At 39.5% G+C, this 25,801-nt stretch overlaps 2 protein-coding genes across 2 annotated transcripts in view; both read right to left on the reverse strand.

Annotated features, from left to right (window-relative positions):
* Positions 1-2,745: 2,745 nt before the first annotated feature.
* Positions 2,746-15,718, reverse strand: LOC145470851 (uncharacterized). The gene is made up of 3 exons (XM_081454731.1): positions 14,232-15,718; positions 10,209-11,657; positions 2,746-4,424 (listed from the first exon to the last, which is right to left on the reverse strand). The coding sequence occupies exons 2-3, from the start codon at positions 11,550-11,552 to the stop codon at positions 3,042-3,044; spliced, it is 2,727 nt and encodes a 908-aa protein (XP_081310857.1). The 5' UTR covers positions 11,553-11,657; positions 14,232-15,718; the 3' UTR covers positions 2,746-3,041.
* A 3,131-nt stretch (positions 15,719-18,849) lies between these two features.
* LOC145478097 (uncharacterized) overlaps positions 18,850-25,801 on the reverse strand; it is a 59,379-nt gene continuing 52,427 nt past the window's right edge. Inside the window, exons 67-78 of the mRNA XM_081456006.1 lie at positions 25,231-25,713; positions 24,846-24,976; positions 24,702-24,755; positions 23,705-23,830; positions 23,371-23,394; positions 23,217-23,246; positions 22,570-22,704; positions 22,282-22,365; positions 21,720-21,839; positions 20,819-20,929; positions 19,963-20,046; positions 18,850-19,496 (exon numbers count right to left, since the gene is read on the reverse strand). Of these exons, the coding sequence (XP_081312132.1) occupies positions 19,407-19,496; positions 19,963-20,046; positions 20,819-20,929; positions 21,720-21,839; positions 22,282-22,365; positions 22,570-22,704; positions 23,217-23,246; positions 23,371-23,394; positions 23,705-23,830; positions 24,702-24,755; positions 24,846-24,976; positions 25,231-25,713 (1,472 nt within the window). The 3' untranslated portion in view covers positions 18,850-19,406. The remainder of the gene's footprint in view (positions 19,497-19,962; positions 20,047-20,818; positions 20,930-21,719; positions 21,840-22,281; positions 22,366-22,569; positions 22,705-23,216; positions 23,247-23,370; positions 23,395-23,704; positions 23,831-24,701; positions 24,756-24,845; positions 24,977-25,230; positions 25,714-25,801) is intronic.

Here is a 25,801-nt window from a genome sequence, read left to right on the forward strand (position 1 = left end):
AGGCTTTGAATAACAATAAGCAATCTCTCTGTGAGAGAGAATTAAGGGAGAATGAATGTTTAGAAGCGCTGAAAAGCATGGTGACAGATAAATCCCCAGGAACCGATGGTCTAGATCTCCCCTGCGAATTATACAAACTGTTTTGGAATGACATGGTGGAAGTTTTGATTAACTCTTCAAATTATTCCTACGAAATTGGAAAGCTCTCAGTATCACAACGGAGGGGCATTATTAAGTTCATACCAAAAAAGGATGCTAACCTTAATTCAATAAAGAACTGGCGACCTTTAATGCTTTAGAATTGCGATTACAAAATTGCAAAAAAAAGCTATTGCAAGCCGCATCAAAACTTTCCTGCCAAAACTTGTTTCTGACGATCAAACCGGCTTCATTAGAGACAGATTTATCGGAGAGAACATTTGTTTAATAGACAGCGTCATCAAATATACAAAAACAAACAATATACCGGGACTGCTCCTTTTTCTTGATGTTGGAAAAGACTTCAAATAGCCCCCCCCCTAAAAAAAAAGTCAGAGCGTTAGGGATATGGTTGTCAACAGACCCTGATGTAACTATATCTTTGAATTACAAAGATAAAATAGGAAAAATTAAATCGATTCTGGGATGTTGGAAACTTCGCAGACTTGGCCTTTAAGGTAAAATTACTGTTTTAAAAAGCCTCATAGCTTCACAACTGGTGCATATTTTTTCTCCTCTTCAAACAAATCACACAGCAATAAAGGAGATCAATGTATTGTTTTATAACTTCTTATGGAATGACAAAGGCGACAAAACAAAAACGGAAAGGTAATAATTGATGATTACGGAGAAGGGGGACATAAAATGATTCATATAGCTTCCTTTAATAGATCTCTCAAAGCCACATGGATGTAGAAGTATCTAGATAAGGAAAACTGTGGAAGCTGGAAAAGATTTTTTGACTCAGAACTTGAAAAATATAGGTGAAGTAAGACTAACTGGAAATCTAGACATAAAAGACAGTCGTAACATTATCAAAGTATCAGATCCTTTTTTCAGAGAAATTCTTGAAATCTGGTCAGAAGCCAATTATGAAGAAAAGGTTGTATCAGTTTATCACTTTCGGTCATCACCCTTATGGTATAATTCACTTATAAGAGTTGAGAATAGACCAGTGTTTTTTAAAGAATGGTTCCTCAAAGGAATAACAAAAGTAGAACATTTAATGGATGACTCCGGAAAGTTTCACGCTCACTGCTTTCCAAACTATACACGACCTGACAGCCTGACATTTAACCTGTCTTGGAATCATTTCTTCAATAAAACTTCTGCAAAGAAATATAACCCATAATACCAGAACCTCGATTAAACTTGAAAGTTTCTTGTGAAAAGTTTTTAAACAGCAAAAAACCTAGTAGACTAGTGTATAAGAAACTTGTATCAGAAAAAAGTGAATCACCCAACCAAAGTCGACAAAAGTGGCAGGAAGACATCACTCTCACAACAAAACAAGAGCTCAACTGGAAAGAGGTTTATCAAATGGCTTTTCAATGTACGAAGAGCACAAAACTTATAACTTTCAATTTTAAATTTCTTCATAGAAGAATATCAACAAACAACTTCTTGAAAAAAAATGGTCTCGTTGATAGCGAGAAATGCACTTTCTGCGAAAGAGAAACAGAGAAACTGGCACATTTATTTTGGGCTCGCCCAAAAACTCAATATTTTTGGACCAATTTTAAAGTATGGCTACAGTCTTGCCAAGTCATTGCCAAAGACACACCCTTAGGGCCTGATACAGCACTGGGTCTATGGCTGGATAGCTCTGAACATAAACTCCAAATTAACTTTTGCTGCTTAAATGCTAAATATTATATTTGGCTATGTATACAGAGAAAATGTTCTCCAAAACTAAACGATTTCTTACTGTATTTGAAACATATCTATGAAATGGAAAAAATACAACTACAATCGCTTTAAAAAAGTGGGAGCCTCTGTTGTCTCTTTTGTAATCTCTTGACAGCTTGACCCTAGTCCCTGAAAACGAAAATAAAAATGAAGGGAAAAGAAACAAGGTGCATATATACCTTGTATATTTTATTTAATTCGCAATTCCGAAATTTAAATTACTGACAGGAGTAAACTGGTACGATTTTGCTGTGCTAGAGTTGTAAGTAGTGCAAGTAATCTAGTTATGTTGTATCGTAAGTAGTGTAAGTATTAGTATTGTTAGTAGCGCGAGTATGCGTATTGTATTGTAAGTAATGTAAGTAGTGTAAGTGTTAGTATCGTAAGTGGCGTAAGTAGTAAGCAGTGTGAGTAACTATATTAATACTGTATTGTAAGCAGTGTAAGTAGCAATTAATAAAATAAAAATAAATAAATACATAAATAAAACCTCCTCACAGACACTTCAAAAACGCAAAGAAGCCATCAGTTTCCTAACAAGCGCTCACCGTACGCTACTCACTATCTAACACAGAATAGATAGTGAGTAGTATAGCCAATCAGAGAACAGCATTCATGATAGAGCACTCATAGATTTATTCTTCAATGCAATGGAATGCTCCTGTGATTCCAAATTCAATGCAATGTTACTGAATAGTCTTTTTGTGACTCAGCGATTACATGTAAGGAAGACCAGATTTCTGGCGATGTGGTTTTTCTTTAAATTCAAATCTAAGAGCTGTATGGCTCCCAGGGACCCTGGGATACCTGTGGGCAGTTTTGCTCTAGACTGTAATTACACATCAAATGAGAGGCATCAACAAAATATCCTCTATTAATGAAACAAAACATCAGAAAACTTGACCACAACTCAACACAACTGGTTCACTATTATTTTGAAGAGTTGCCTATTTGAAACGCATGGAAAATTGAACAATGCAGGTTACAATCTCACAACTATCACTTCCACTTTGTCAAAAGTTCAGCTCAGCTGGTCATTTCCTAATTAAAAGCCTCTTTCAATTTTATCACCGTTATCAGATTTTAGTGAACTGGATGTGTTTGATTTAAATGGTTTTAAGTGATTACTGAAAATAACATTGAGCTAAAATGTTCTATTTCATATGATTGTCATAGTGTTCCAATAGTTGGGCTTGACTACATAATTCCTCTTGACAAATCCAACATTCCACATGACATTGCTCAGGTTCTTGAAGGTTGGATGTTGCTATAGATGTAGTACTCTTAATATCACAATTAGAACCCATCGCAACTGGTTGAATGCTGCAGTTTTCAGTTTTGGTTATATCGAGGCTACAATTCTTCTCACTTTGTGTGCAACTGAATGGTATCTCATATGTGCAGGTTTTTTCAAGTGTCATTAAACATCCCTCTTGGCAAAAACACTTCAAAACCTGTTTGCATTCACAAAGCCTCTCACTTGAGTACACTTTTACATGATTTCTTAAACTATCAGCTTGCTTGAAACATTTTCCACACTGTTTGCAATCATAAGGCTTCTCTCTAGTGTGAACTATTAAATGAGCCTTCAAATGTCCTGCTTGCTTGAAACACTTTCCACACTGTTTGCATCCATAAGGTCTTTCACCAGTATGGACTATCAAATGATTCTTCAAATGTTCTGCTTGCTTGAACCACTTTCCACACTGTTTGCATTCATAAGGCTTTTCACCAGTGTGGACTCTTAAATGATTTTTCAAATGTTCTGCTCGCTTCAACCACTTTCCACACTGTTTGCATTCATATGGCTTCACACCTGTGTGAACTAATTGATGTCTTCGCAAAGTTCCAGTTCGCTTAAAGGAATTGCCACACTGTTTGCATTCATAAGGCTTCTCACCTGTGTGAACTAATTTATGCGCCTGCAAACTTCTTACATCCTTGCAACACTTTCCACACTGTTTGCATTCATAAGGCTTTTCACCTGTGTGAACTAACTGATGTCTCCGCAAACTTCCTGCTTGGCTGAAACACTTTCCACACTGTTTGCATTCGTAGGGTTTTTCACCAGTGTGGACTCTCAAATGATTCTTCAAATGTTCTGCTCGCTTGAACCATGTGTTTCCACACTGTTTGCATTCATATGGCTTCTCACCTGTGTGAACTAATTGATGTCTGTGCAAAGTTCCAGCTCGCTTAAAGGACTTGCCACACTGTTTGCATTCATAAGGCCTCTCACCTGTGTGAACTAATTTATGTGCCTGCAAACTTCTTACATACTTGAAATACTTTCCACACTGTTTGCATTCATTAAGTTTCTCACCTGTGTGAACTAATTGGTGTCTCTGCAAACTTCCTGCTTGGCTGAAACACTTTCCACACTGTTTGCATTCATAAGGCTTTTCACCAGTGTGGACTCTTAAATGACTTTTCAAATGTCCCGCTTGGTTGAAACACTTTCCACACTGTTTGCAGTGATAAGGCTTCTCCCTTGGGTGTACTGATTCAGGTTTCCCTACTTTTGACTTCATAGCAGTTCATTCCATCATTTCTGTACATCTAATGGAAAGTGAGAAAAGGTTGCAACATTAGATATCTTGAGCTTTTCAGTCACCTAGTGGGAGGCACGGTGGCCTCATGGTTAGTATGTTCGTCTCTGGATCGAGTGGTCCGGGTTCGAGCCCTGGCCGGGGACATTGTGTTGTGTTCTTGGACAAGACACTTTACTCTCACAATGCCTCTCTCCACTCAGGTGTATAAATGGGTATTGGCGAACTTAAAGCTGGGGTTAACCCTGCGATGGACTAGCATCCCATCCAGGGGGGATTAGAAATACTCCTAGTCGCTTCATGCTACGGAAACCAGGATAAGCTCCGGCCTGGTGGGCCACTTGGCTCATATGCAGACTTTACCTTTACCTACATCTATATGTACTTCCAATCCAAATTCGAGATTTGAAAAAAAAATTAAAAATAAAAACAACAGTCAAGAGACTTAAGGAAGTAATCTTTAATGTTGAGGTGTGTCAAAATGCTAAAATGCCCTAGAAATGTCCACCACAAAAAACTAGTTTAACACTTTTAACTAGAATTAGGGGTGTTTTCAACAGGTCTTGCTGCTGCCATGGTAACATGTAATATAAAGGAAGCAGGACTGGAATAAATGCTCGCTGGCCAAGATGACTGGCCAAATAAATTTTAGCTTAGTGATAGCTCGTTTCTGCACGGTCAAATACAACATGCAATTTTCCCCTGATACATAATATTACGCCCCTCTTCCTCCCAGCTTAAGACTCCATGAAAGTAGATGTGCTGTAAAGTCTGTAAACATGGCGGTCATCAGGAGATACCAGGTTATCGAAGCAAATCGCACGTTCCAACCGCTCACAATAGATATTGACTTAAAACCCAAGTACCATTAAATAGACCCATATTTTGGACCATAAACAGCCAAGATTCCCGTCAAGGAAAGTGACAATACAATAGGAAGAAGCTCATTATGATACATGTATTCTCTTGTTAACCTGTTCAAAGATTTAGTGGATATGCTGACCGTAACTGACCAAGGAAACAACACATTTCACTTTCAAACAATGTAAATACGGTTAAGTTCAAGCTCAAATGTGTACAGATATAAGCTTAATCAGCGAAACTCGAAAGCAAAACGACCGGTTACGCTTATCCGGGCAGCTTATCTTGCTTACTCGAACTGAAAGCGCGCTACGATATCGGACGAAATTGTTGAATTACCACAGCTTTTTAAAACCAGTTCACCTGTTACTAGGTTAGAATCTCTGGCATCAAAATAAAATCTACCTGAAAGGTATTCTAAACATCCTCTTACATGTACCTTCTGAAGGAAAATCGTTTCTCATTTAAACTCTATCGTTTAGTCCATCAAACTCATGGCGCGCAATCCTTCAGTAGCTCCCAGTCTTTTCGCAGAGGAAAGCTTGGATTGGATGTTGTGTTGGAAGTTGGATGGGATTCAAGGACCACTAGACAAAACTTGATTTACGACACAAATGGGTTATAGATGTGTTTGTGAATGTCAGGTGCTTAATTTTTAAAAAGAAATTTACTGTGACAGGTCGCAGTTCTGCAGAAAGGGTTTCGTCAAAGCTAGATTCATTTTTAGAACTTCTGTGTAATTTACCCTAGGGTCACACTTGCAGGGCAGATACTGAGAAGAAGATACAGAGATTAAAACACAACCACTGTTTAACATGATACATCATGAATACAAAGAAAATTTCCAGCTTTTGCGAAACTGTGCTGTAGATGTGTACAAGACTTTATATTTCGTGGAGATCATAATTTGGAAGTTTAACTGTTTAACTTGGGTTGGGAGGAACGCCTATTCTAAGTCCCGCTCGTTTTTTCTCTCGCTTGCCCTCCTTTTTTTTCGCTCTTCCCCAACTACCGAGAGCCTGGAACAGGCTAGAAGTCACGAAAACATTAATTTAAAATATTGCTTCTCAAAAATGACACGAGGTTTCTGACACAATTTCTAAAGCAGCTGGAAATTTTTGCCTGATGTACAAAGTCATATTAAGGAATTTAACGAGTACTTGAAATCGGGCAGTATGTTGGAAGCGCGAAATCCAGACGAGCTGCTGACTTTTAATGAAGGATGTGAGAATTTACCGCTCAGTCTGGTTTTACTGTACGTTAGGCGCTAGTGGTCTCTCCCCGGGGATTCCTCTCTTACATGGGCTATATAGGTACGTGCGGCCCCAAAGAATAGGGTTGTTCAGCCGTTTTGGTCATAAATAGGGTATCGATTTTGGCAATTTTGGTTACGAATAGGGAATGGTTTTGCGCTCCAAGTCTTGAATTGGGTATGTTTCTTAGAAGAAGCAACTTTTTCATCATTATCAATAAGACCGTCTACAAAAGCCGTTCATAACTTATGTTTAGGCCAACTGTCTCAGCCGTAACGGTCATAAATAGGCTATGGAACTTTTGGTCAGGTCATAAATAGGGTAGCAAGAAACGGAGAGTGTGGTCATAAATAGGTTAAGGGTTTTGGGAAGCCCCCACCCAATTTTTCTGGAAGTTCCCCCGGGGGTCTCTTTCAGAAAGATTTATGTGAAGGTGTGAATCCTTTGCACTAACGACAGCAACGATTGCTCGCGTAAGGCCTAGTCCAAACGTCGCGTGCTAATGTCGTGCCGAATTCAAATAATTTTGGCGCGGCAGTGGCCGAAGATCGGAAGAAGTTTGCTTTGCTGAAGACCATCTTAAATGCTAGAAAGCAACGGCAGCTGATGTAGCAGGCTATGAGCAGTACTCCTTTCTAAACCAACTACTATTTTTATGACTTCATTAGCGCATTAGATCCTCTGTTAAACGACCCCATAGGCCTTGTAGCTTTGAAAACTGTCGTTTTACTGCGCCTTTCAATAACATGCGGACTCTAAAATTCAAAGCTCTACCGACAAGTGCGTTTTTCGCTACCGTCGATCAAATGTTCGGCGGCTCCTTCCTACTACTGCCAAGCGCGCGGTAATCAAATCGTTGAGCACAGTCCAGACAACGAAACAGTACTCGGCAGAAGTCGGAAGCTTGGAGGAGCCGCCGAACATTTGATTGACGGTAGCGAAAAACGCATTTGTCAGTTGAGCTTTGAATTTTAGAGTCCGCATGTTATTGAAAGGCGCAGTAAAATAAAGGTTGATAGATTGATTGCTGCCGTGCGGCACGGCAAGGCTTGCCGTTCGAAGTAGTCGTGCTGAACTTAATTCAGAGTGCCGAACTGGGTGGTTTCAAACGTCGAGCTAATGCCGTGCTTAAGTCGAATTTAATATTTGGATTTAGTTCGGGACGGCAATAGCACGACGTCAAAACGTCTGCAGTGCATAACAGAATTTCCACAGTGACGTTAAATTCGTTTCAATCGTTTGGGGGTCTGTATGACTCCAACATATCGATTTAGAGGTTATTGGCAGATATCAATCTATTAGTTTCACACCGCACCAATGAGACTTTGTTCGTGGACGAACGGCGTTTCCCACACAAACAATTACTGCCGGTAGGCGTAGCTTTCCTTTCCTCCCCCTCCACTGACTCCTCTTTCCGCCTCACTCCTGCTCCCTAGGTCGTTTTTTCGTCTCTTCCAAGCCTCTTCCGAGTTTGAATACAAGATGGCGCTCGCTTGTTCAAAATGCGCTCGCTCGCCAAAATACGCTTGCATTGCAGGCTAAGCCAAGCCTAAAGGCGGAGCTCCTGGGCCGGGTTTTTCAAAGCCCGATTAAGCTAACCCAGGAAAAGCGAGAATTTTGATTTGAGTCTTGAAACTTTGCGGAGAGGTTTTCTGTACATTGTTTGGCCTTCTGATCTGAGTTTCAATAATCACAAAAGCAGTGAAGAACATTTGTATACAAAGAAAATTTATACTTCAGTTAACTTTTAATCCTGGGGGACAGTTAATCGGCTTCCGAATAACCCGGCCCTGATTACAACAAGATAACCTGACATGAGCCCACGATCCAATCAAAATCCAGCACTTGGTCAGCGGTAGACTTTAAAAAATGTAACCTCGTTGAGCTCTAAACAAGGGCCTGCGATATGGTCACTGATGATAGCGGAGCCCCATAATCATATGGGAAAGAAAGGAAACCCATCAGTTGATTTTCTCATGGTTATCATGGCTAGCGGTATTGCTTAGGTGTGTATGCATGATGGGGATGACCACACATGCGCGCAAGACAGCGGCCATACTCCCAGACATGCAGCCTTGGTTTACAGACATTGACATTTGCAGTTGTGTACTTACTAGTTTCTTTCAAAATTTTTGAGCTTTTTTGATTCAAGAAACCGTAAATGTGTATCTTTTAGTCTTCTCCGGAATTTTGTTTAATCATTTGTTTGTAAATGATTTTTCAAAACTTTGGAGAAACGAGGAAATATCGGAATTTTGTCAACCAAACCAAGCCACTGCACACTAATAGCTGATAGTGTGCAACGGCTCAGCCAATCAGATTACAGCACTTGCATAAGTACACTAGTAGAATTCTACTAATTTTAAATAGCAGTTTGGTGGTCAGTAGTCAATAGCAAGTACATCACTAAATCCATTTTCAAGCACTGAATTCAATTTGATGCTGCCCTTTGTAATCATTCCCATAGTTTATGGAGGGAATTGGTTAAGAACCCTGATAAAAGTCTTTGTCATCTTCCCAATGATTTTTTGACACTGTACACACAACCAGGAGGAAATGTTCCCTCATTTTCTCTTGACACAACACAATAGTTGTTTACCTCTGACTGAGGAAAGAGCTGAAGAAATGAGTGCTTTTCTAACTTAATGATTACATAAGAAAGGCCAAGTCTCTGGTGCCACGGTTTTTTTTAAGTGCACAACTTTATCTGGAAATGCTGTATATGACTCCCCAGGACCCTGGGATACCTCTGGGCAGCTTTACAATTTAAAAACAACAAAACATCCACTATTGATGAAACAAAACATAAGAAAACTTGAACACAGCTGGTACTCTATTATTTTTACAAGTTCTCTATTCAAAAGCATTAAAAATTGCACAATGCAGGTTAAAATCTTACAACAATTGCCTCTACTTGGTCAAAACATAAGCTCAGCTGATCATTTCCTAATTAAAAGTCCCTTTAAATTCCATTAGCATTTTACAGAACTGGACACGGTTGATCAACAGGGTTTCACAGTGCTTATGGCTGGTTTGCAGTGTCATGCCATCAGAAATAAAAATTATAACCATTCAATGAATTAAGTCAAGAAGCTGGGATATGAAAGATGATTGATATATAAACAACCTCGCCTAGATTTAGGTCTGTGCGGTTTTTCATTCTCCTGTTATTCGGAGAGGTGTTTCACTCAAATTTATAGAGCTTTGTATGGAGTCGCCATGTTTGTGCCCCTCGGAGGGACACAAACATGGCGGCCGTAAAGTAACAGAAACATCTGTCATTGAGTTTTGCCATTGAAACGAAAAGTTATTACTCTAGAGCTCCGATACATTGAAATTAACACTTCTTATAGAGCAACAACTGTTTAGTTGGCAAAAACTTGAGCAAGAACTCATCTTTTTGACCTACTTGAGAACCTTATCCGGCCACCATTTTAATGTCACGCAACGCATAAACTTGGAAATTCAAACATGCCCTATTTCAAAATGAGGAACCCTGTCGAGCTTAAATGCTGCAAAATGTCAAGTTATTGGAGGGCCTTACGTCTGATGAAACTAAAACTTCAGAGGGATTGGTAGTTTCTTATTTTGGAAAATGATGATGCCACATGAAAAGTGGCAATACATGTAGAAAATAACAATGAGCTAAAATGTTCTATTTCATATGATTATCATAGTGTTTCAAAAGTTGGGCTTGACTACATAATTCCTCTTGACAAATCCAACATTCCACATGACATAGCTCAGGTTCTTGAAAGTTGGATCTTGCTGTAGATGAATTAGTCTTAATGTCACAATTAGAACCCATCACAACTGGTTGAATGCTGCAGTTTCCAGTTTTGGTTATATCGAGGCTACAATTCTTCTCACTTTGAGTGAAACTGAATGGTATCTTATCTGTTGAGGCTTTTTCAAGTGCCATTAAAAGTCCCTTTTGGCAAAAACAGTTCAGAAACTGTTTACATTCACAAAGCTTCTCACTTGAGTGCACTTTTACATGATTTCTTGAACTTTCAGCTTTCTTGAAACACTTCTCACTTGTATGAAGTAATGTATGTCTGTGCAGACTTCTTACTTGGTTGAAACATTTTCCACACTGTTTGCATTCATAAGGCTTCTCACCTGTGTGAACTCGTACATGATTCTTCAAATTTGCTGCTTGCTTAAAACCCTTTCCACACTGTTTGCAATGATAAGGGTTTTCACCTGTGTGGACTCGTACATGATTCTTCAAATGTGTTGCTTGCTTAAAACACTTTCCACAATGTTTGCATTCATAAGGCTTTTCTCCAGTGTGGACTCTTGAATGAATCTTCAAAGTTCCTGGCTGGCTGAAACTTTTTCCACATTGTTTGCAGTCATAAGGCTTCATACCTGTGTGAATTAATTTATGTCTCTGCAAACTTCTCATTTGGTTGAAACACTTTCCACACTGTTTGCAGTCATGAGGCTTCTCGGCAATGTGAAGGAATTTATGTCTCCGCAAACTTGTCAAATGGTTGAAACACTTTCCACACTGTTTGCACTCATAAGGCTTCTCACCAGTGTGAACTCTTACATGATTCTTCAAATTTGCTGCTTGCTTGAAGCATTTTCCACACTGTTTGCATTTAAAAGGCCTCTCACCTGTGTGAACTAATTTATGTCTATACAGAGTTCTTACTTGGTTGAAACACTTTCCACACTGTTTGCATTCATAAGGTTTCTCACCAGTATGGATTCTTAAATGATTCTTCAAATGGGTCGATTGGTTGAAACACTTTCCACAATGTTTGCATTCATATGGCTTTTCACCTGTATGAATTCTTAAATGTTTCTTCAAATTTGCCTCTTGGTTGAAAGCTTTTCCACACTGTTTGCAGTTATAAGGCTTCTCACCTGTGTGAATTAATTGATGTGTCTTCAAAGCTCCAGCTCTGTTAAAGGACTTGCCACACTGTTTGCATTCATAAGTCTTCTCCTTTGGATGTACTTGTTCCTGTTTTCTTAGTTTTGACGTCATATTAGTTCAGTCCCTGATGCATCCACTTCCTTATTTGGGAAAAGAGAAAAATGATAACACAAATTCTTTAAAAGCCACTTTGTTAGGTCGATCCAAATTGCTGATCTGAAATAAAAATTTAAAATAATAATCAAGGGACTTGGGAAAGTAATCTTTAATGCTAAGGTGTGTCAAAAAGGTGAACTGTCTAGGTAACTAAGGGCATTTTTGGCAGGACAATGTACTAGCCAAACAAACGTTTTCAAAACTGCAATCACACTTCTTGACTTCTTCAATAATTTTAATTAACTGACTATTGAAACACCCACAAAGGCTAAAATCAGAAGTATAAAACCAAGTCTAATGGTCTCAAATTGAAAAAAAGAAATCTATAAAATTAATTAAACTCTCTAGACTTGCAGGCAGGGACAAGAGCTGATAAGAAATGTCATTTAGCATATTTACTCATTCATATGCACACATGAACAATGAGCTATTGTAAGAAAAAGCGAGGACAATTAATTGGCTGGACAAGTATAAAAATGTGATAATTAAATTTTTTTTCCAGAGTTTAAAAATTGGTCGGAAAAGATGGGTGTCTCAAAAAGTAAGACCTAAGACCCCTTCTGAATCTCAAAAACTAAACCCTCTCCTAATTTTTGCAGCCCAAAATTGTTTGCACTCCAAGATCTCTTTCCTGTTTTTCCTGTTTAGGACAATATAACAGGGATAAAGGACAACAAAATGGTAAAAGTTCGAGACCATTTATTTACATTGGCAACGTAATATGAGGCATAAAGAGGTGATACGAAGGAAGGTCAGTCTGAGGTGAGTCTGGATAAAAGTAGCACAACAGTATCATATTTTCATTTTGGATTCTTACAAAGCCACCTAGTACAAGATTGAATAAACAAAATTTAAATACAAATTAAAATAAATAAGGAAAGCTCAAATAAAATGGACTAAAAATGCTATTTCACATGCACAAGTTTCGGCGTGGGCAGCCACCTTATTTTACATACATCAACCAGCATGAATTTTAACGGCTCTAGGTATGTAAACGGCTTGCAAAAATTGAATCTGACTTCATAAATTTGATCTGTTTTAATTTACCACGTAAATAAATGCACTTTTCTGTCTTAGTGTCCGGCAGCTGTAAACAGTAATTCTCCAAGCAGTCTAAAATTTTCACTGATTTTCCACCAGAAAGTCTTATTCAACGGAATTTGTTTGGATCAAATGAAAAGCGAGTTCACAAATTTCACCCTCTTGAGCAGACTATAAAATTGACATGTTTTCAACACTTCCTTTTGGTTGTGAAGTCTGAGCTTGGGCGTACTGAAAATAACTGAGGCTGCTATGTTCATTTTGGTCAGACTCGATGGTACAGGAGTTGAAATTTAAGCTGGTCGATATGCATAAGATAACAGTCATGATAGTGTTTCCTGTTCAAAAAGGAAATATCAAAGATTGATCCAACAGGAATCAGATCTTTGGCTGCAAACAATTTTTGGCTGCAAAAGGTACACATGCTGTTGTGATTTAAGTTTCGGATTCAAGCAAACCCAGGTCTTAGTTTTTGAGATTCGGAGGGGGTGTAAGGTCTTAGCTTTTGATATTTAGAGGGTATCTTAGTTTTTGAGATTCGGAGGGGGTCTTTGGTTTTAGTTTTTGAGATTCGGAGGGGGTCTTTGATTTAGTTTTTGAGAATCGGAGGGGGTCTTTGGTTTTAGTTTTTGAGATTCGGAAGGGGTCTTTGGTTTTAGTTTTTGAGATTCGGAGGGGGTCTTTGGTTTTAGTTTTCGAGATTTGGAGGGGGTCTTTGGTTTTAGTTTTTGAGATTCGGAGGCGGTCTTTGGTTTCAGTTTCTGAGATTCGGAGGGGGTCTTTGGTTTTAGTTTTTGAGATTCAGAGGGTGTCTTAGGTCTAAGATCCTAGGTCTTAGTTTTTGAAACACCTGGGAAAATACTGCAATGTGTTGCATCTTTTTGAAAACTTTTTTGGTGCCGTTACATTTTTTCGTGTCACTTCACTAGTAAGTCAACCATTTGCACCTCTCACATCTGTTTTATGTGTACACTATGCCATCTGCGGGTATATGTTTATAGTTTGACTTCAGTAAAACTTTCTTTCTAAGTTCTACTTCTTCAGCTGGAATTTGCTATTCCGAAGCAAAAATCTGACCGAAAAATCAAAATGCATTCAACAACCATATATCCCAAAATCTTACATGTACATGAGTAACATGGCCAAACGGTACATTGTGCAAACACACGCGCATGCCTCGCTTCTAAGCAGTCGTTTTCGTTGTTCTTAGACCATGGGAGTGAAGGGACTGCGGGAGAACAACTTTCACTGCCCGTTCTGAACTACGGATGACTGTGGGAGTGCGCAGTTATTTCATTACCGAGCCAAAAATCATTATGAATGGGAGCAGAACGTTAATAACACGCATAAGTGGCCGGGTATTCTGAAGTCAGTCTTCACTGAGCATTGAGCCGGGGGAAATAGCCACGGGTAAAAAAATGCTGGAGGAAAAATTTCGGCTCGAGATCGTCGCGCCATTTTATCGAATGCAAATCGTCAAAACCTGGCGTAATTCTGGGTAAGAATTCTACGTCATAAGAATTCTGATCTACTTTGCTCGTAAAAGGTAAACATACGAGCGGTTTGCATTACTTTATATTAAGCATTTCTTACCTTATTACCCTTAAGACCTCACTGCAAGAAGCGGCGGCAACGAGCGGCGACAGTTAACGGCGACAAGAGCGGGAAGAAGCAGTCCCAGACTGCTAGCGGCCAAAGTCTGCCTTACTCCGTCACGCAAAAAGGGCTGAATAACGTCTGCGCATGTGCGAGAGGTCAGAACAAAATCTAATTTCGGCGCGAACGTGATGTGTGGTTCTTTCCTGTTTAGTTGAATGACGACAAGAAAGGAGCAGAAATTTTTCCCTTATTTTGGCACCTAAACGCAAATATCTCCTTTTTATGCTTTGAAAAATGACAGTTTGAACAATTCGAAGTTTTTCTTCCCAAAGAAATGCCGAGAAATACAAGAAAACTTGTAGTTAACGCGGTAAATATTTAGAGCTTTGGATTCAACCGCCACGATTCAGCGTCGTTTCGATTGACAGTCGTTTGCTTCGTTTGAGAGACAAATGATGTTTGGGGGACATTGACGGCAACACGAGAGTTTGGAAAAGTGTCGCCAGACGTGAGTATTACGATCTTAGTTTGTTTTGTAATCAGAATGGCACCTTTCTTTAGCGAGTCGTAAAATTTATTTTAACACAAACGCTGTGGTATGGAATTGCTGTCGTAAAACTTGTATGGTCAGCACCTGCATGCACTCGTAAGCTTACTCGCAAGACTTAAAGCTCAAAAAATGCTTTCTCCAGGAACGTATATTGTTGGCTACATGTACCTATACAACTGTAGAGTACTTTTATGTACAGAGTTTGCTTATCTTAATCGATCGATATATTGATAAATGAAACACATGTTACTGTTCCTAAATTATGTGGGATGCTGTTAATCGTTTTAAACCATGAAAGCAGTTCAAACGCTGCATCGTTTGGGGCCATTGCCAAAAATGCTCCACTTGTCCCATGGTAATGACTGTCAAACACAGTTATTCCATTCTGTGTAGGGATGAATGCCACCGTTTTGTCATTTATAATGAAGATACATGCTGCGCTTGGTTTAAGTGGTACGGCAGGCTTGCTGCTGGAGTCTGCTCTCTGATTATACTGACTAGCAACTCTGCTGAGACATCAAGGCTATCAAGGGCTTTTGTCTGCTCCATTTTAGTTGCTGCTTCCTGCACACCATACAGCTGCCGACCACTGTTTTCATAGCATTTAAACATAGCGGTCTGGCACTGGCTACAAAATATAATGTAGCACGACTGCATCTGCATGTGCGTAAACACTCATTCGAATAGAAGAACCATTTCTAATTATTTATAATTATTTTTTAAACATTAATTAATGCAGTGGGGGATGATGTGGAGGGAATGTTTAATCAGAAAGATCATTTTATTTTAGAATATACAAATTTACTCATTTGTTGTACCTGCATGTTTCCTCTTGTTGCAGTACCTCCTCAGAGTTATTTAGTTTTAATTAGTAAATACAATTATACAAACAGTATACTTTATCCTACAGGAATAGTAAATTTGTTGTTATTTCCTTATTTTCCAGTGTTTTCCCAAGTTGACTGACCATGCTTTGTGAAGCATTCTCCTAAGAAGATTCATACCAAAACATTGTCTCCATGTTGTTATTACTGACAATTTTTATAATTAGAAATTGATTATTATCACATTTGATTATTATATGTACATGTACCTGTCTGCCATCAGGCGACTGCATACTGGTTGGAGAGGAGGTTGACGGTTCACTGTTTCTCTGAAATGTAAGGAGCAGATACATGATAAAATATTTTGGTATAGTTCTGGAACGATTTTTTGTGATAAGAAAGTAGCAAATATGCAGTATTGTTTTGGTGGGCAGAATTGGCAAATAAACAAACGAACAAAATATGGCTCCAGCCTATTTTGTGTGTGTGGACTTTGTGGGACTGGTATTTCAGTTTCAGGGGCATCAAATATTAGTTATATGTTGTATAATCATCTCAATGTTGCATTAGACAAAAACAAGCACTTCACTTACTTGTACTGGTGGAACATAGTCTGGTTCACTGGAGAAAACACTATCAGCAATCATGAACACTTATTACACCATCGGGTTCCGGGCCGGTAATTAGAAACATTAGCTCCTACCCGATCAAAGAGACGGTAAAACTGCCTGAGGACTTTTCTTTTTCGACAGCTCAGTGGAGTGCTCCAAGAGTGGAGACGAACAATATTCATTCGCTTCCCGAGTGGCTCTCATCCAATGCCGAGTACAGGCCCAGCAATTTAAATTCCCGTCCACGAACCGAGCAATGGCCCCGTCAAACCGCCTCAATCGACCTTGGCATGTTTCTCCAGCTCGTGTTCGCTTAACAAACCAGAAAGTGCGCTCATTTGGTTTTGCATGTGCCCCAAAGAACAATAGAATGGACGTAAATAAAATCCAAAACACGGCGAAAGATGTCATCTCCGAAGTCCTCGATAAATCTATCGTGTTCACGCGCTGTTTTCACCAATTGTACAAACTTTAAACCCCTGTGTACAAAAAGGTATGTGCCGGCCAATGGTCGAGGGAACTAGTGTAAAGATTTCTTTCTACCGTTTTTAGTTTGGCTCTACTTTTTCACCATAAACCGGGCGCTATACGAAACTTTTTGAAAACGCCGCCATTTTTTCGAGGTTTTTTATGGTGCCCAGGCCGTTCGCGGCAGCGCGAGCCATGAGATCTCGCACATGCGCAGACGTTATTCAGCCCTGTTCGTCACGCAACGTTACTCGAGGCGTTGCGTGACAGAGAGAGGGCCTGAACAGGACGAAACGAATCAATGTTGCCACTCTTTTTAGTTGATCGCTTGAAGTGCTTATAATAACTCAAAAACCAATCCGGTGTCTCTTTTTGAATTAATTCATGTCAGAATGCAGTTAGCATGTCAAAATAATCTTTTTGCCGATTCAGAGTTACTTTTATTTGTCATAAATTTTAGGTGGCTCTAAGACTGCTCCCATAGTATTGATTTTGTCTTCACTACACAACCGAACACACTCAAAGGTTATGAGGTATGGATGCATTGGTCAGCCAAGCCCAGGATGTGCTAAAGTAGATAAAAGATACATCAATGAACATCCTACATATTAGGATGCGTCGCAAAGCCACGCACGTAAACCTCAAAAACCGCAAATTAGGAAAAATAGGGAGTATGTACTCGACCGAATGCGCTCCGGTGCCACCTTTGGGGTTTCAAGGTTATTATATAAACAACAGAATGAAAGATGAATTAGGTAACACTATTTACTCAACACCAGAACACAAAAAAAGAACCTTATCTGAAGTTAAAACAGGGGACACCGACGGTGCGCCGTGTCCTAACGGATTGGGACCCCCATGCCAGTTCAAACGCGCGGTGTAAATCTTCAAGCGAATTTGAATACCTCTTTACGACTTTGGACCTCTACACCGAGTAAAACGTGCGGTTTTATGAAACGGGTTCAAATTTAACAGACGTCTCAACTTCAAATTTGTGGCAAAGTATATTTACGCTTTACAGCATGCGCCTCAGAGACACATTATTGCCAGTATCCCATCGCAATCGTTTAAAAACGAGAATCAAGTACACGTTTTGAGCGTTTTCACAAGTCGTCATATCAGCCATAGTCGTGTTCCCGAACAGTAAAATTTGTGTCCTTTGGGAAATAGGTTTATCTTTATGTATAACTTTCCTAATTCTGATCATACTAACACGACACATTTAAAAGTTTATTGACGATACGTCGATCAGTCTTCTAGCTAACACCCGGCGAGCTAGCCTCTCTATTGTGCAATAATTTACTTTATTTCCTACTAAACTACAGAAATTACTTAAATTTCCAGTAGCTTAATTTGGGAACACCAATATGGCTGCCATGGAAACGTTCTATAGTGCTTCGATGACGGTGCATCATTTTGGAAGACTTCAGAAGCTCTGGGGTAATGAGTTCGGCAGTTTAGAAGTTCACACCCCTATCGAAAGACAGGGCGTGGCTAAGCGGATGTTCGGGTTCGGCAAGGGAGCTGGAAGTCTTGTTAAATTTCCGAATTGCGTTATCTCGAGTTGGGTCAAGTGTCCAAAACCTTTTAAAGACTAGTTTATTTATTTGCGTGCATGATGAACGAATGCGCACGCGGCTGTTCACACGTACGATAACGTAACGTAACCAAATTCACAATTGGCCAATCAGAGGCCTTGAGTAGGTGTCATGATTTCCTGCGATATCAAGACACTGACCTGATATCGCCAGATTTTTGGCCGAATTTGGGTACAAAAAAATATCTTATCGTACCTTTTTCGGTACGCTTATGCGGCATGTCATACCAAAGAGATACGACAAGATGTCAGGAGAAGTCACGTACACAGACCAATGTAGTGCCTTAATGTTTGATCCAAATTGCACTTATGCTTGCGCTTGCAGTGTGCTTTTCGTATAAGCCGCCGAGTGGCTCGACAAAGGATCGCGCGTGTTCGAGTTACTCCAGTTTACAGAGGCCGCGATGCAACGACAAAATCACAAACCCACGTTCAAGAGAAAGGAAAGATTTCTTTTCATGTGCTTGCGATAATCTAGTCTAGAACCACTTGTACCCGTAAACGCAAACCAGACTTAATTAAAGGAAAAAGAAGCAGAACACAAACAAATAAATCAAGCAACTCAGCGAAAAATGAATTATTTACTAACGTAAAACAAACTAAAAGAGTGTGACTAAAAAAGGTAAAAAATGTTTATGCTCTCAGACGAAGTATTCTTCTCATTACAGGGAAGTTTTTGTCTTCTGTTTTATAAATATTGTCTTGTATATAAATTTGAAGCAATTGTCATAATATATTATACCTATCTCAGAACTCTTTAAAGTAATATATCTTTGCATTCTTCACGTCTGATAAAATACAAGACCTCGTTCTGTACAAGTTTTAAAAATCTTTTCCTATGTACAAACTATTTACTATTGCTACATACAAGAAGCTGTATCTACAGCAGTATTGAAACATTAAAATACTAAAATTGATAAACTAATTGAAATTCATTCTTGTGAAATTGTCTCGTCTCATGTTTTTTTAAACACGAAAATCACTGTTTCTAAAATTACACTTTTTCTGTTGATCGGAAAGCTATAAACACAAGCAATGCCGCGGAAATTGGCTGCGAATAGCCATCTGTCCAAGTGCACACGAGGAAGCGGAGTCGTGTTTTAATGACATACGCAGTGCCTATGTTCGACTCAGTCCCCCAAGGAGGTGTTGCGTTCTTCCTTTTTCAAACGACACACGTCTTCCAGAGTCCAGACCACTGTCAGTTTCCTAGGAAATAAGAGGGAAAAAAATTCACGTATGAAGCTAAACAAAAGTGAAGTCTGAGGTTACCTTGTGAAAAAGATGATAAACTGCAAAATTATTTTTATAAAATTTCATAGCAGGCTCAAGCAAATTTGAAAATTTCAAGATTGTCAGAGGTCTGTTGACTTATTATTGTATTTCATTAGCCATTCTGTCATTTCTCTAGTGCTGTTCTACAAAATCACATCGTTATTGTTGGTTGATCTACGATTCTTTGCTTCTAAAACTGGTACCAAATGACAATCGACAGTCTTCCAATAAGCTGCACGTTCTTTATCTACTGCTGCTTACACTTCTAAATTTCCATGATCACAATGATCACGAGGAACACCGCTTCTTTAACCTCAAAAACTTGCACATCAATTAGTTTTCAACTACTGTTAGAACAAGTAAAAAAACTATAATTTTCTTTTAAACGTTCGTAACGTACCCCGTTTGCATATTCGTCAAGAAAGCTTCCTGGAACAAGTCCCAACTGACCATTCACGTCCGCATGATAGAAACCATCTGCACGCTGAAAGAGAGGGAACAATTCTGGATTACCGTCAAATGACGTCATAAGTATTCTTACAGAATATGGTTATCTTTTTGAAGACACAAGCTTTTGCAACCCTGCAAAGAACCAACTAAATTACACGCGACTACACTAACACGCGACCAATCGATTACTAGCCATAGGGCAAACAGTCTATATAATCTAAAAACAAGGAAAAGGAAATTCCTGCGTCATCAATGTATGTACTACATTTCTATTCGATAAGATGCAGTCTTATCCATGTTTAGAGCAAAAAATGCTTGCTTTGCTCTTGGAATATATCGCTAGAACATAGATAGTTGATGCTTAAGCAAGAGAGCACTTTTTCCGTGTTTGCATAGCCTCGTCTAAACACGAGGGCGGTTCGGAGAACTCGAGAAAGTTATGCAAACTTGAGACGTTAGTCGCGGGTTTACATAACTTTCGAGAATTCCTCCAAAACCCAAGTGTTCAGGCTGTTGGTTTTATAACGTTTTCCTCAAGAATACGCGCCAATCTAAAACGCCATAACGGTGTTTTAATATTCTCGACTAAACACACCTATCAACCTATGAACACGCGTTGTATCTGTCATTTTATATATTACCGTCACTTACTAAAGTAATTCAAGAAGTACTCGTAGGTCTCTATGTTCAAGTTCACTTCCGCAACAAGAAAGAGAACCACACGAGCATTTTCTCGACTCAGCATCCTTTACTGGTAACACGTTCAAGTTTTACAAAGAAGCGCACTTGACTGTAACCAGACTTACCATTTCCCCAACAACAGTAAGGATTTGTCCTTTCTTGAATGGAAGCTCGGAATCTGGGTTATCTTGCGGAGATTGCACCTCTGGATTGTAATCGTACAGCGCAACCATCATCTGATCAGAGAAGAAAAAAGAGGTTTAAAATATATAAATTACAATATTAAGAGAGGAAGCCACATCAGCCCTAGCTGGTTTTCATGCGGGTCTTCTATCCTGGTCGAATTGGAATTTGGAAATGTTGGTTTTTGCAGAGGGAGGAAAACCAGAGAACCCGGAGAAAAACCCTCGGAGCAATGCGAGAACCAACAACAAACTCAACCCACATATGGCACCGACCCGGAATCGAACCCGGGTCACACTAGTGGAAGGCGAGCGCTCTCACCACTGCGCCATCCCTACTCCCCTAAGTCTTTTCTGTAGTGCTTCACCAGTATCCGCCTAACATGACCAATAACAGAAGAGGAAAAAAAAAACAAAAAAAAAAAAACAGAACTCGGCAAAGAAAGCAGTAACTGGTGACAAGTTAGAGCAAGTCACGTCCAGTTCTTGACTAAAACCTGACTAGCTGACAAGAAACGAGACAGTAACTGGCCTCGATTGTTGGACAGATTGCAGGGTTTAGTAACAAAATGTGATGTATGGAGCACAGCAAATGTAAGTTTATGTTGCTTGAAGTAAAGGGGAAAAGAAACTACGTTTTTACAGAGAAGAAACAAATACAGAAGCAGTTAATTCCAAATTCTATTGATTCTTTTCACACACGCTCGCATCACGACTGGTTCTGTACCATTTCAATGTACACAAACTGAGGGAGGAGGAGAAAGCGAAACTTTGACGCGAAATAGCAACGCTATTGTGGCCTCTGTCCCTCTGGCGCAATACAATGGAAGCTAAGTTCTCCTACCTTTTTTTTCAGTTGTGTTGGATTCGTAGTTGCGAGTGCTGGTGAAGTACCGCCGCCATTGGAACTACTACTGCCCGCTGAGAAGGGCCGCGTGGGACTGGGAAGGGCTGCTTGTCTCTTCTAGATATGATTGAAAAGACAGGTTAGAGGTAAAATAAGTTCTGGAAAAGTGTTGTCGAGCGTGCGTTCCGTACTCTAATCTTTTCCATTTTGACGTGCCTCACATTCCGATCAAGTTGAGTTCTCAAGACCAGCAAAAACCTTGTGGGAATAATACAACTGATAAAAAATGTGGACACTGTCTTATTTCACTATCAAAATCTTCAAACTAGTGTTCTAAGAAATGTAAAGTGGAGTAAATTGAGGACGAGATGAATGGTGATACTCTTTTTTCCCTTGAATTACTAGTCTGATGACGACAACACGACTTAGTACAAACGTTTGCAACAGAGCTAAAAGAAGGAAAAACCCGGCTGAAGCATCGTCTCCATTTGTCACGAAACGAACCAAATAACGGCTGTGAAGGAGACCAAACTGTAACAGGGTCATGAAAGTGACTTACCTTAGCAGCAGCCAATCTACGCGGCGAAGCCACAGCTACTTCTTCTACAAAGTTGGATGGAATGAGTCCTTTCTTGTTCTTAAGCTGTTGAGGCGAGAAGAGGTTTTTACAACAACAAACAAAGAGACAACAGACAACAACAGAGCATGAGGTGTTTTCGACCAATCTTTGTTGAAATAACCACGACGCTTGTCACGTTTTGACGCTTACACACAATAAGAGAGAACTGCCAGAAAGGCATCGTAGCATGACACCTGGGTAATATAGAGGGCGTTACATTAACACTACCTTTCCGACGTAGAACCCGTCCTTTCTTGAAGTATCGGAAATTCTTAGAATGTCTCCTTCTTTGAAGCCGAGTTCGCTGGCTGGATTGGGATTTGGTGAACTTTTGAACGGATCGTAGTCGTAAAGGGCCACAAACTGGTAAGAAGATAAAACACAAGAATAATATCAAAATAAAATTCCTCCTTACAAAATCAGGTCACTGTCAAGTATACAGGTGAGAAGAATAAAGAGAACTATCAAACTGAAGAATTCTTCTTGACCTATCACTAAATTCTCAAAAGCGATATTAAAGAAATCTAGGGTGATCACTGAAGAGAATTCACATTTCAATTTTACAACTGAAGGGATCGCCAAGAGTACCATTTAGACCATTTCGAGACTACGGTCGAGATAGACCTGAACTGTTTGTGTGGGGGTAAAAGACAACGTTCCGCCCCCCAAAAAAGAACAAACAAACAAATAAATGAACAAGCAAACAAACAAACAAACAACAACAAAACAACCATTCGTCATTAATTGTGTGATTGCCGTCAAGTGTTAGAATTGTTATTCAGCAGGCTTCAAGCCAGGCTGACAAAAAGCTCTCTGTAGTAGGAGTCCCAATAGAGAGTAACATTAGAAATAGCAAAGAAACAAACCAATCTTACCGTTCTGTAACGTTGCTCATCTCCCGAATCCTAGAAAAAAAGAAGAAAAAAAGTTCAGAAACAAAAAGTTATTTTTATAAGCGAATTCTACATCTCAAACGTTTGCCTAAAAGAAAAAAAAATAATAGAAGAAACAAGAATCAAGAAAGCTTACCTCGAAAGATTCTCCAAATGAATCCTGCAAAACAAGAAAACGTTAATAAGTATATCTTCTGGATTTTGATCTGATTGATTGCCTATACTACTTATACAACGATTTCGAGTGGTATACCATGGAATATCCCACGAGAGAGCGTTACATAACTATTTTATACCACGCCATAGAAAATACAGTGGCGCACACAACCAATGGGACATACGCGCGGCGCATGATGGGAAGGTTGGATAAAATACCGTCCAATATACAACGGTATTCCTGTATTCTGATTGGCTGTATTTTCTATATCATGGTATACAGGGTTAAACTTAACGTCTCATTATTTTCTTACCATTAAAGTTCCTTTGATTGTGTCATTAAACGTAGCTGACACGGTCTCAGACGAGGCGCCATTTTCAGCCACAGTCTTTATACTGAATTTGATAGGGAAACGGAGTTCAAGATCTTCGACCAAAGCCTAAAAAAAAAACATGAGAACAAGGCGGTTTTAACGAGCGATATATAGTGTCAACAAAAAAGTTCAACGTGCCTTAGCGTTTAAAATATACTCTAGAGTAATGATATCATGTGAAGAGTAAACCCTTAAGAAAAATGTCTAAATTCGATCTTGGTTATTTTTATCGACTTTGTCAGGTAGATTGATTAATGTTCATAAATTTCAAAACTTGCTCGACTTTGGGATGTTCTTACAAGTCGAACGATCTATTTCGCCGAGCAAAACTCGACATTTGAAACCTCTTTAGTAACTCCGGAAAGAAAAGACTCCTTAGAAGTAAAAATCATTTCCGTTTGTAACAACTACTTCTATAGTTCTATAAACAAGGTACCGTAACTTTCTGACAGCAAAACCCCGCTTGATAGAAGCCCCAATCTCAGACAAAAAAAATATCCCATAAAGGACTCCGCCCTACGAAATGGTGCGTCGATTACCCTATCGAATAGCTTGTCTTCAAGAGAAAAAAAAAACACTTTCACAGTGTGACTCGAGGCTAAAAATACATTTAAAAAGATCATCATGGGGCACGGGGATGTGTTCTCTTCGATCATCTTCTCTTGCTTGTCTTGTATTTGTTACTGTGTGATCAAACACTTAAGAACCTAGACGTTTCCTCTCACAAAATAACTGCCAGATATCAACCCCAAAGCTTTTTTTTACAGGCAAGATAACTTTGAATAATGAGCTCCTCCTCACAAAAATTGGGTTAGGGGGTATCCAAGAAAATACGCTAACTAATAAAAAGAGTTGTATGATTATGAGTAAACTCAGGGTTTTATAATTGGAAAGTTACGAAATTACTTATATTTTCAAGTTTTCTCGTGAGTTCTACCTTGGCCATGTAAGGGCTACGAACTTCCAGTTTCACATCATTATTTGCATAGATCTACAAGATAAACAAAAGGGCAACTGTTATAAACAGAAATTATGCTAACTGGAAGTCACACTTTTAGGTTTCGCTAAACACTATACTTGCCTTGTATCCTTTCACAGTAAGACCGTTGCTTCTTCCAAACTCGTCCATTTCAGGTAGTGTCCAACCCACCAACATGGCATCGTGGTTTACAGGCCGAATAATTCGAAAGCCACTTGGGGCACTGGGACGAGCTATGAAAAGGCAAGGACAAAACGGACATTTAAAAAAATGCACGAGCCCGCTCTCATGATCGCGTCGACAATACGGCGCGCGGTAATCTGATATTTTATTTTTCTTTGACTTGAACAATGGTAGTACGGCCATACCGGTGACCAAGCTGTCAATCTTAGCCACAGATTGTCTAATCACAATACAACGGGCTAAGCGCCACGTACTCAAATGAACTCCTAACTAATACGAAAACACCAATAACTTTAACGGTTACCTTTCCTGGAACGTGATTTGTTTGAAACAACAGGAACGATCTGTTTCGAAGCCGAGGGCCGTAAAGATGCCTTCACTGGTTTGTGTGAATCCAAGGGCGCAGACTGGGTCGAGTTTACCGGTATCACCGGTGTATTATTTAAAGGACCCAACATCGCCACTTCCGGTGATGGTTTGAATCTTGTTAATCCCACATCAGGCAGAGAGCTGTTTAGACCGCCCGTAGGACGCACGGGACCTGACGGCGTTCTAACATCGCCGGGAAGGCGCACGTGACTTGATGGTGTGCTAAGGTCTCCGGGAAGGCGCACGTGATTAGTTGGTGTGCCGGGATGGCCGGGAAGATGAATGTGACTTGTTGGCGAGCTGGGGTGGCCGGGAAAGCGCACGTGACTTGGTGGGGTAACATTTTCTAACGCATGAGTCGGCGTCGGGTAGCCATTAGTAATAACACCAGGTGGAGTGAACATATGAGTTGACGAAGCTAAGGAAATAAGAGCGTTTATGCGGTATTAAGTCATTTTAGTGCATTTTATGCCTACAGTCTAACTTTTCATTCTTCGCTATAAAGG

This window comes from Orbicella franksi, chromosome 2, assembly GCF_964199315.1.
Source record: "Orbicella franksi chromosome 2, jaOrbFran1.1, whole genome shotgun sequence".
Lineage (NCBI taxonomy): Eukaryota > Metazoa > Cnidaria > Anthozoa > Scleractinia > Merulinidae > Orbicella > Orbicella franksi.